Below are 12,547 nucleotides of genomic sequence, written 5' to 3'. Positions count from 1 at the left end.
CTTCAAAATTTATAAGCGTGAACATTTCTTCACGATTGGGAAGATCTCCTTCACGGGTTGGGAACTCTCCCTGTGAACCCTTTGTTTTTGAGTAAGAAATCATTTTTCACAGGCATGAATATTTCTATACTATGCGATGAATTCTCATTTTCACGTCTGAGAGGAAGAAATTCTTAATTGTATGTAACCATCGAAATAGGATTAATAATCCTCAAAGGTCAACAGTATTTTATATATTTTAAGTATATAATTCAATAATATTTTTCTTGTATATAATTCAGTAATATTTTCCTTATTTTACATATAAAAAATATTTTATATTGAATTCTTACTTAAAATTGAACTATACGAAAATAATCTTATTGAAATATATTTAAGATAAAATGCAACAAGGGATGAAAGGTATAAATATATATATATATATATATTATAATTAAAAAATAGTTTTTAATTAATAATATAATTATTCAATTATAAGAGTAGAAAACCTTAAAAAAACTAATCAAAAGTTAAATTAAAAGGAATAATTTAGAGAAAAGAGGACTATAAATTACTTCAAATTTGTAAGTAAGGTCTTGTATATTGTAATACAATATTTAAAAAGGAAGTTATTTAATGTGAAAGTTACAAATAAGAATCCAAAGAGTATAGGAATATGAAATAATGAAATATTTTAATTAAAATGTTAGAAGTTGTAACATAATACTTTTTAAAATAGTAAAAAAATGTTAAAATAGATTAATTCTCTAAAAGTTAAAAGAAAATAATTTAGAAATTACATGACATCCCATATATGATAGAAAAATAATATTAAAATATTTCTCTCATATATATATATATATATATATATATATATATATATATATATATATATATATATATATATATATATATAAATAGACATAGATTTATTAAATTGCATAAAATATCCTTAGAAGTTATTTTTTAATAAATATATTAAAAACACTTTATTTATTAATATAAAAATTAATTTTATTAACAAAATCTTTTTACTTAAAACTAAACTTTGTCAAAATAATTTCAATAAAATATATGTAAGATAGAATAAAAGAGAGACGAATTGTATAAATAAGTACAAATGTGATGATTAACTTTCTAATTAATAAGATAATTATTATATTATAAAAATAAAAATATTAAAAAAATTAACTAAGAGTTGAAATTAAAAACAAAATTAAAAAATTAAAATTTATGTTGCAATACAATATTTAAAAAATTATTTAAAGTGAAAGTTATAAAAAAGAATTCAAAAAGGTGGAGAAGTGAAAAATTATATCTTATAATTAAAGTGTTTAAATTGTAACATAATGCTTTACATAAAATAGTAAAAAAATATTAAAATAATTAATTTATTAAAAATTAAGAAAAATAGCTTAAGATTCATATAATATTATCATGTGAAAATTATGAAAAAGAAATTAAAAAAATGGCGAAAAGTGAAATAATTATATATCATAATTAAGATATTAAAATTATAATATAATATTTTATATAAAATAGTAAAAAAATTAAAATGATTAATTTTTTTAAAATTAAAAAAATAGCTAATATTCATATAGCCATGTAAGAGAGAGAAAATAATATTAAAATATTACTTATATATATGTTATTATTTTTAGAGTGTTTCAAACTCATTGTAGATTAAGAATTTTGGATGATTGTGAAATTGAGCGCTGATGCTAGGTCCAGATGTTCCGGCTCAATCCCTGTCTTTCCATACAAATACCTCTCCTAAAACCCCAATCTCTTATTTTGGTCAAAGATTAATAGTTTGACCTTTCTTGTGGCTATCCAATCACATAAATTACATATATTGTCAATTTTTGCATCCTAATCATATACAAAACTTATCTCTCATAGTACAAAAAGTTCATAGTTTTTAATGCTTTATAAAATGATAAAGATATTATGAAATCATGCGGAGCATTTATGTGTACTAAAATTCACATCAAACACAAATTATTGGAAGAGTTAAATCCAATCTTACATACAGGGGCAACCAATATTTTAAACAAATCAAACAGATCTACTGTTTAAAAACCAAAATTAATTTATTTTTATTCGATTTTAAGTAAAATCATTTAGTTTAACCAATCTAATCCAATTATATTCTACTAAAAAATTTACTATTTTTCAAATAGAATTTATTATTGATTAATTCAATTTATTCTATAATTCAATTCAGTTTATATTTATAAATTAAATTTTATAAAATTTTGAATTATGGGATGCATGCCAGCTGAAACTCCCATGGAGCCAAATTTGAAACTTCAACCAGCTAGTGCAGACAAAGTAAGAGACAGAGAAAAGTTTCAAAGACTAGTTGGAAGACTTATTTATTTATCACACACTCGGCCTGACATAGCATTTCCAGTAAGTATTGTTAGTCAGTTCATGCATTCACCAGGCCCAGAGCGCTTTGAAGCAGTTCATAGAATCCTAAGGTACCTAAAGGGAACACCTGGCAAAGGTATTTTCTTTAAGGCACGAGGACATCTTCAAGTTGAAGATTATACCGATGCGGATTGGGCTGGATGAATAACAGATAGAAGATCGACTTCCGAATATTTTACGTATGTGGGAGGTAATTTGGTGACTTAGAGAAGTAAGAAACAGAATGTTGTGGCAAGGAGCAATGCAGAACCAGAGTTTCGAGCTATTGCTCAAGGTATTTGTGAAGTGATATGGATTAGAAGAATATTACAAGAGTTGAAGGTTTCAGAAGTACTTCCTATGAAATTGTATTGTGACAATAAAGCGGCTATTTCAATTGCTCACAATCCAGTTCTTCATGACCGAACGAAACATATTGAAGTAGATAAGCACTTCATTAAAGAAAAAATAGAAGGAGGTGTAGTCTGCATGACCTATGTGCCAACTAGAGACCAAGTGGCAGATCTGCTTACAAAGAGTCTTCCTAAAAAACAGTTTGATTTGTTAGTAAGCAAGCTGGTGATGAAAGATATCTTCAAACCAGCTTGAGGGGGAGTGTGGGAAAATCTGTATTTTTGGGAAGTAGAATATTGAGTAATAAAACCATATAAATTAGGAGAGATTAATAGAGAGAAATTCTATATAACTGTGTATTAGCTGTAGTGGTGCTAATTTGGTGTAAAATCTTATTCCTAGGATTAAGGATATAATTGTGTATAGTTTCCAAATATAGGCTGAAACCTATTGTATATATTCATTTTGATCAATGAAATAATTATTCCCCTCATTCATCATTTTCAAGTTTTAGATATAAATATAAATTTATACAAAAATATGAAAATTGAATTTTTAATATATTAAAAAATATTAAATTTTTAATGGAAATAAGTAAATAATTATGAATTATTTTATAAATTAAAATTTCTATTATTTGAGAATTATAAATTTTATAATACAATTTTAGAAATAATTTTTTTAAACTTTTTTACTTGTACTTTAATTATATTTGAAAATTAAAGTAAAATATATGAAATAGTCATTAATAAATTGATTATAGTAATAAAATAGTCTAGTGCCCATTTTTTTGGCAGAAGTCGATTTATACGAATAAAAATATAGCTAAATATATAAATGGGTCTTTAAATTTATCTCGTTTTTGCTATTGCTCCAACGATCTTAACTTTAATTAGACTTCTTAATTTTCCGGTTTATTAGTTTTGAACCCTTCAATCACAGATGCTATACACATATATTTTACACATAAAAAATGTGCAAGTTTGAATAAAATAATAATATATTTAAAATATAAAATAACAACTAAATACATAAATGACCTTCTGAACTTGTCTCATTTTTTGAATTGGCCTCCCGAACTCAACTTTGATTCAATTGGACCTCTCAACTTTATTCATTGTTATTTTTAAATTCTTCAATCACAGACATTAATTGCGTGAATTTTATGCCATCTAAAAAATGTGTAAATTTAAATAAAATAATAATATATTTAAGATATAAAATAAGTAAATAAAATAAAAAAGTAAAACAATGAGTTTTAGTTCTCAAACAAAACTTGTACTTTTTTTATATCTGTTAAATATTTCATTGCTATGGTTACTAGGGTTGACATAGCCTGTGAGAATAATAAAAAAAAGAACTTAATGACAAAAAAGTTGAAAGATTATAACAGTTTATTTTAGTCATTTAAAAAATATATTTTTTTATTTTATTTAATAAATTAATAAAATAATTTTACTGTACAATAAACAATATATTAGAATTAATGGAACACACTTTTTACAAGAGGTTAATCAAAAGCGCTTTACTTCTGTCTGTGAAGGATTGAAATATTACAACTTATGAAGTTCATATACGCAATTGAATTAAAGTTGAGTTTAAGGGGCCAATTACAAAAGTAAGACAAGTTCAATAATTTAATTATATATTTTTCTTATTATAAGTAATGTCGTTAGTGAGAAAATTAATTTTTTTATTACTGTCGTTAGTGTAGCGATTAAAAGTAACAACCCGTAAAGTTGAGAAGTCCAATTGAGTCAAAATTGAGTTCAGAATGCCAATTGTAAAAAACGGAACAAGTTCAAGGATTCATTTATGTATTTAGCCATAAAGTATTTATATGAATTAGACATTAATATGGATGAAGTGATTTATTAATTATAAGTTATTTAGATAGATATATAAATCTTTACATTAAAATATGAAATTAGAGTTTTTTTTTAATGAAATTGAATAAAAAATATACAAAAGTTAGATTAAAATATACTAAAAAATGTACTATAATTCTTATGAAAGAGGGTAAGGAAAATACTTCGAAGTTATTAAATAAATGAGAGAAAAATTATAAAGACTTTTTACAAAAATTAGATTAAATTTATAATTTTAAGAAGTAAATTAAAATTTTTAGAATAATTCTTAAGATGATAGGGTAAGGAAAATAATTTAAAGTAATTAAATAGTTAAGCATAAAATTATAAGACTTTTAATACTAATTAATATATATCTTTCTAGAATAGTTAATGCACTTCTTTAATACTCATACAATTTTTATATTTTAATAATTTTTTTCTCGTATCTTAAACTCACCAAAATTTAAATAAATAATTTAAAATTCATAGAAAAATTCTTGTGAAGTGAGAGAAAGCAAGTTACAACCTTGCTTTCATATACATACTAAAATAAACACTCGCCCTACAAGCGGTTTAATAATGATATTATTAAATTAAAAAATAAGTAATAAATAATTTTACATTAAAAGATATGGTAAAGATATTAAATGATTATATAATTAAGTTTTAATTTTTAAATAAAAATGAATATTTTATAATAAGTATTTATGATATTTTTATTGAACAAAATATATATTTATTAAGCTTATTTCACATATAATATACCTTATAAGTAATTTATAAAAACTAATTTGTACATACCATAAATAACTGGAAAATATAATACAAAATCATATTTCAATTATAATTAAAATTATTATTATAGCATAATTTCAAAATAGGAAATAAAATTCAATATGTATATATTAATAGCACAATTTCAAGCTATCAAATTAAATTTAATATATATTTTTCAACACATTTAGTTGTAAAATATCAACTTAAAAAAAATATTTAGTACGTTTATAAATTTGTTTATTTTGTCAAAAACTGAAAGTTCAAATAAAATTGAATAACTTAAGGATTTATTTATAATTTAAAAATAAAAAAGAACAATTAAATTTCAGTGTAAACATTTTTTATTGGTTAATAATTCTTTTAATCAAAATAAAATTATATGTGAAGGTAATTCATTATAAAAAATAAAAAATAATTAATTTATTAGTTATATATGATTTGATAAAGAGTTCAATTAATTATAAAATTATCAACTATAGTCATTCAAAATGTGAATAAGAAATGAATTTATGAAACTAAACACTTGCATACCAAATAAAAGAGAAAAGAACCCAAGTAAAAGAATTTAGTTTCTGTTTTGTTAACTACTATTTAGTTTATTAATCTAATCAATTAATTAATGATTATTAATCGAAATATGTGTTATATTATAAGAATAAATGGATGTTGAAATATTAAATTATACTTAATTAGTTAAAACACTTGATTAATTAGTTTGTTGTCATATTAATTTAAAAAATTTGAATCTGTTCCTATAACCTAAAGTGCTAGGGCCATAATCTTTTCTTTAGATAAAAAATTATTTATATGAAGAAAAAATTGTAATCCTAATAATTTATAATATGAAAAATAGCATTGACTTTTACAATAATAAAGATAAAAGTAATATTGCTAATGGAGATCTAAATGTCTTTTGCTAGTTATTATTATAATCATTCAATGATTATTAATATTAATTAAAATAAATTTAATTAGTTAATAATAATTATATTACTTAAAATTTTGAGTTACACAACACTTAATTGGTTAAAAAACACATTAATTAGTTTATCATTCCACTAATTTGCAGAGAGTAAATGATAAAAGAAAATACATAATTAGAGAACTAAATGAACCAATATTCAATATAACTTGAATCCTTTGATTTTTAATTAGATAATTTTATGTTTAGATCGTAATAAATAATTTAAAATAAAATTAAAAATTAAAATAGAACTATCAAATGCATATTTTTCTTTTTTAACAACCAAGTCTTCAAAATATAAAATATATAAGCAATTGATTTAACATGAGAAATTAGTTTCTATATTTATTTCTTTAAACATTCGAGTGAAACTAACTGATGAAAATAGTATCTGAAACCGTATCATCTTAGATAAAAATTTTATAATCTCTAAGACGAGTCACTAAATTTTCAATTAATCTATTCAATTAAAATCTTGTAATTCTTTTAAAATGATTATAACGATCAATGAACAATTGAAACTTGAAACTCATATACATAACAAGTATGTTATGTAAGCAAGCATAAATAAATAAGCATATAAAGTAATTCGACTAAAAGTAATAATAAAAGAAAGAGCATACATCTATAATATATTAATTGACTTAATATGAAAATTATAATAAAAATATTATTTCACCTACAAATATTTTATTTGACTTAATATCAAACATACAATTAAAATATTATTTCACTCTAAAAAGAAGCAAATGCTCATGCTTTGCACGAGACAAAAGGTAATTTCATTTTCATATACTAAATTATAATTAAGTTATTTAAAATTTTAATTATCAATAGACAATTTATATTTTAAATTACTTTAAATTATTTTTCTCATCTTATCATCATAAGAATTATTGTAAGATTTTTAATCTATTTATTAGAATTATAAACTTAATCTAATTTTTATAAAAAAAATTCTATAAGCAAGTTGAAAATCTAGATTTCATTAAAGTAATTTACCAGTTAAGTGTAAAATTATAAAACTTTTAATACTAATTAGTATATATCTTTCTTGATAGTTAATGCACCTCTTTAATATTCATAAAATTAGTAGTTTTTAGTAGTTTTCTTTCTCATATAAATTCTTAAGCTCACTATAATTTAAACAAATAACTTAAGAACTAAAAAAAATTATGAAGAAAGAGAAAGCAAGTTGATTATAGTCGGTTTATTTTAATTGTATTAAAATTATTAATTTACTATAACTAAAAGTGAATAATTTCATAGCCTGTATATGATTTGTGAAAATAAATTTATACATATTATAGGCGACTTGATAATATAAAAGTCACATCCTATAATGATAAAAATACTATTATAGTACAATTTTAAAACATCAAATGAAAATAATATGCTACATATATAAATTTTTTAAATTTTTTCTAACTGTTAATTTATTAATCTAAATATAATTAATATATATAATTATTAACTAAAATAATTTTAATTAGTTAAGCATTATTTGAATACTTTGATGAATAAGTAGTTTGGAATTTATACACATATCGACTAATAAAATATAAATAAAAAAAAGTACATGTAAAATAACAAGATTTGATTAAAAATAAAAATAAAAATTATAATATTTTATTTGAATTGATTAAAAATATAATATTATTTATTTTAAAGATAAAAAGAATTTTAAATGAAGAATCATACAAAATTAGTAACGTATTTCTTTTTTTATAATTGTTAGAGAATTTAATAATAAATGAATTGAAATATATTATTAAATGATGGTTAACAAAGAGTTATATAATAGTTAATAAAGAATTATCTAATTTATTTATTTAAATTTTGTTAATAATAAGTTAGATTCATTAAAATGAAATTTTTTTTACAACGAACGAGAAAGTAAATTAAAAATTTTACTTTCATATATATATATATATATATATAGAGAGAGAGAGAGAGAGAGAGAGAGAGAGAGAGAGAGAGAGATAGATGAATAACAAGTGATAAAATATTGTAATTTTTTAATAAGAAATACAAAATTGTGTTGTTATATTGTCCACGTTAATTATGAGTTTGTGCACGTAAGAAGTTGCAGCATCCTCGTAATTTCGTCCCATTATTTTTTATTTTCTTACAAACTGATAAAATAAATTTAAAAAAAAAAAGAAAAGGAATTATGGGTAATGTCCAGGTGTTGGTTGATGTTTGTTTGATTGCTTGTCAGAAATGAAGAAAAAAAGATTAAAAGAGCAAAAACAAAAAGAAAAGAAAAAAGAAAAGAGAAAAAGGAAAGCTGAGTCAACCGTCTATGGTTGGCGAAGAGTCCAAAAAGGCCACCAAAAAAGAAGGGTCTTTGCTCATTCCTTGGCTTCTCTCTTCATTTTCTTTCAATCTTCGTCTCTCATTTCCCAAAAAAGCAAACAAGAAAAGAACCCAGTATATTATTGGATCGTCCCATCTCAAGACATCCATATTCTTTCTTTCTTTCTTTTTTTGTTTCTGTCTCTGCAACTATTAACTGATAAGTTTTGCTCGAAGTTATAATTTTTGCTCCCCATTTTTAAGCAAGGAAAGAGGAACTTTTTCTTGAGACACAAAGATCTGTGCTTTTTCTTTGCTTGATTTTGAGCAAGCTTGGTTCTATTCTTTACTTCTTTTATTTTTTTTTTCTTTTTGGAATTGCTAAAGTGAAGAGTTGAGGTGTCTGTTTTGGATGGGACTTTGCTGGAGCAATCGAATCAAGGCTTATACTCCTTCTAATACAGGTACCCCTTTTTTCTTTTTCTTTCTGGCTTTTTCTTTTTGGGGTGGTGGGTGGTGGGTGGGGAGGGTTGGTGAAAAATGGGTATGTATGTGTTTGTGCTGTTCTTGATTGATATTGTGCTCATTCATTTACTTGGATTTTCAAGAATGGTTCAATTATTTTTTGCTTTGTTAGCGTTCTTGTATTTCCCTTGGAATTGAGCACGATTGGTTTCATTAGCACATTTTAGGTTGTTGGCAGGAATTGCGAATTTTTAGCTATGTTAGTTTTGGTAGTTATGAATTTCAATTTGTAAAGCTTTTTGCTTTATCAGTATTTTTAACAATTTGTTAGTTTTCTAATTGACCAAAATTTTTTAGCTTTAGAATTTGCCTTTGTTTGTGAGATGTAGAGTTCTGCTATTAAGAATAATCTTTAAAGAAATGTATAACAGTTGCTCTTGGGTGTTAGAATATAAGTTGTGTTATTGCAATAAAATTTTAGTTCCTTTACTTATTTGTTGTGTAGGACTGAATTCAAAAAATGTCAGCAAAGATGAGAAGAGTTTGAGTAGTTCAAGTAGCAAATTCTCGTCGTCTTCTATACCCCAGACTCCTAGGAGTGAGGGTGAGATCTTGCAGTCATCGAATTTAAAGAACTTTAGCTTTGCTGAGCTGAGGAATGCCACTAGGAACTTCCGACCAGATAGTGTACTGGGAGAAGGGGGTTTTGGTTCAGTTTTCAAAGGTTGGATCGATGAGCAGTCACTTACAGCTACCAAGCCTGGTTCTGGCGTGGTGATTGCCGTGAAGAGACTTAATCAAGAAGGATTTCAGGGCCACAGGGAATGGCTGGTGAGCAATACAATTTCAACTCCTTAATTGTCTCTGCAAGTTCTTAATGACCAGTTTTGGCTTTTGTATTCATTTTAAGGTCCTTTCCCCTTTTGGCTTTAGTTCATACCTTTTTTGTGGATATAGAAATTTTTTTTTTTAATTTTAAACCTCTTCCCCAATTATAGGATACTTCTCAAGACAAGGATATTTCTGAAATCCAGTTCTTTTTGTAGTTGTAACCATTTTTCTTACAGTGGTTAAACTGGTACATGTAATCCATCCCATAAAAATGGCCATTATACATTTTGTACTGCTTGTTAAGTATCAGTGATTGAGGAGATTTTTTAGATGCCTTTTCATGACCTGGAGTGTTTGAAAAATTGTTATGAGCTCAAAGTTAACTTTTCATTGTTCCTTTGGACATACAGGCAGAGATCAACTATCTTGGGCAATTGCAGCATCCTAATCTTGTTAAGTTGATAGGTTACTGCTTTGAGGATGACCATCGGCTTCTGGTTTATGAATTTATGCCTCGTGGCAGCATGGAGAATCATTTATTTAGGAGTGAGTTTATCATATTGTGTATTAACGGCTAGTTTTGGTTTCTTGCTTATAGAAAGATTAGTACAATCCCACATTCGGTGCATCTAATTTATATTTTTTAACTGAAGTATTAAAACAATCTTTGGACAGGAGGATCTCACTTCCAGCCTCTTTCTTGGAACATTCGCATGAAAGTTGCTCTAGGTGCAGCAAAGGGGCTTGCATTTCTTCATGATGATGACGCAAAAGTCATTTATCGGGACTTCAAGACTTCTAATATTCTGCTTGATTCAGTATGTAACTTAGTTTGTTCATTTTTTCTTTTTTTTTTAATTGACATCTGAATTATGTGAATCAATGATTGATTAAATTCATCTGCTCCTTGATGCTCCCTGTTTGTAGAAATACAATGCGAAGCTTTCTGATTTTGGCTTGGCCAGGGATGGACCAACCGGTGATAAAAGTCATGTCTCTACTAGGGTCATGGGAACTTATGGATATGCCGCACCAGAGTATTTAGCCACAGGTACTATTTCTGTACTCAGCTTCTCATATAGAACACTTCGACCAATATGAGCCTGTTTAGCATGCTTCATTTTTCTGATTAACTGTACTTTGGATCATGTTGCAATTTCATATTTGGCCATCAGAAGTGTTGTAAAGATCCCTAATCCTTGTGACACTGTGTGCATGTGGGGGCATGTGCATGTTCAAGCAAGCGAGGGTGAGAGAGTGAGTGAAAGGTTCCATTAATAGAGATAATTGTGAATGAGAACTGCCAAACTTTAAGGACTTTCATTGAAATCTATGCAAAAAGAAGGCAATTCAAACATTATGTTTTCTGTTAATAATCCTCCCCATGCCATGGAATATTTGAAATGTTTAACATATTGAAATGCAACCCATGGGAGTTGTACTTCTAGATTACATAATCATCGTGATAACTAATATATGTTCAATTTGCTCTGGTAATTAATGTTGTTTTTCATTTTGTTCTTATAATTAATTGTGTTTTGATATTGAAAAGGTCATTTGACTGCGAAGAGCGATGTATACAGCTTTGGAGTTGTACTTCTAGAAATGTTATCTGGCCGACGAGCTATAGACAAGAATCGGCCAACTGGGCAACACAATCTAGTGGAGTGGGCAAAACCTTACCTTACAAACAAACGCAGAGTTCTCCATGTTCTGGATACGCGTATTGAAGGCCAATACTCTCTTAGTCGAGCTCAGAAGGTGGCCAGCCTTACAGTTCAATGCTTAGATGTAGAACCAAAATTCAGGCCAAGCATGGATGAAGTGGTCCAGGCATTAGAGCAGCTTCAAGAATCTAACAAAAAAGAGAGCAATACAAGGGCTCATGGGGACACCAATGATAGACGAACCTCTTATCCCCGGCCATCTCGATCCCCACTTTTTGCATAGGCAGGAGTAAGATTTTTTAACATGAATATAATGGAGTCCTGGAATGGGGATGTGGAAGCATTTTAGGAGTTTGCGCGTGATATGTGCTACAAAATCATGTGTTTATTTGTGTACAGTTTTTGGTTTGCAGTTTCCATGTTGTATTTAAGCCTTCGTTTTGGATGTTTTTTCTGGTTGCTGTCAGAATGACAGCACATATTTTTATCTGGATGTTGCTGCAATATTCTGTAATTGTAAACAGCCACAGAAATGCCAAGGGTTTTCACGCGAGTGTATAATTGAGTATATTTTCTCTCTTTCTTTATTCTTTTTCTTTTCTTGTAGAATTGATGTAATAATGCAAGCAGAGATTGGATGTACGGCTCCCCTCCTTTGCCGCATGAAGTGTTACCGTGCTATTACTTTCTTTCAATATTTGGAAACTGAAAGTTCTTTTGATGCTTCAGTTAATAATTTTTATTTTCCTAGGAAGTTGCATTTATTTTTTAAAACTCATTTCAATATCTTACATTTAACCTTTTCCAATGATCATCTGTGGCTTTCGGATTTTATTGTGTACACAATGTCCTTCCAAGCAGAGACTGGTGAAGCCAGGCTCTCAAGTATAAAATTGTTTTTCCTGATAGGACCAAATGGTTGATAGTTCAGCAATGCTGCAACTTAA

The 12,547-nt window shown here is 26.1% G+C and overlaps 1 protein-coding gene across 1 annotated transcript; it reads left to right on the top strand.

Moving 5' to 3' along the window:
- Nucleotides 1–8,605: 8,605 nt before the first annotated feature.
- LOC8261835 (receptor-like cytoplasmic kinase 176) lies at nucleotides 8,606–12,187 on the top strand. The gene is made up of 6 exons (XM_048380123.1): nucleotides 8,606–9,101; nucleotides 9,608–9,933; nucleotides 10,344–10,479; nucleotides 10,609–10,751; nucleotides 10,861–10,984; nucleotides 11,486–12,187. The coding sequence occupies exons 1-6, from the start codon at nucleotides 9,050–9,052 to the stop codon at nucleotides 11,881–11,883; spliced, it is 1,179 nt and encodes a 392-aa protein (XP_048236080.1). The 5' UTR covers nucleotides 8,606–9,049; the 3' UTR covers nucleotides 11,884–12,187.
- The last annotated feature ends 360 nt before the right edge of the window (nucleotides 12,188–12,547 follow it).

This window comes from Ricinus communis, chromosome 10, assembly GCF_019578655.1.
Source record: "Ricinus communis isolate WT05 ecotype wild-type chromosome 10, ASM1957865v1, whole genome shotgun sequence".
NCBI lineage: Eukaryota > Viridiplantae > Streptophyta > Magnoliopsida > Malpighiales > Euphorbiaceae > Ricinus > Ricinus communis.
The sequence above is the reverse complement of the archived record's forward strand: the minus strand, read 5'-3'. Positions and strand labels throughout refer to the sequence as shown.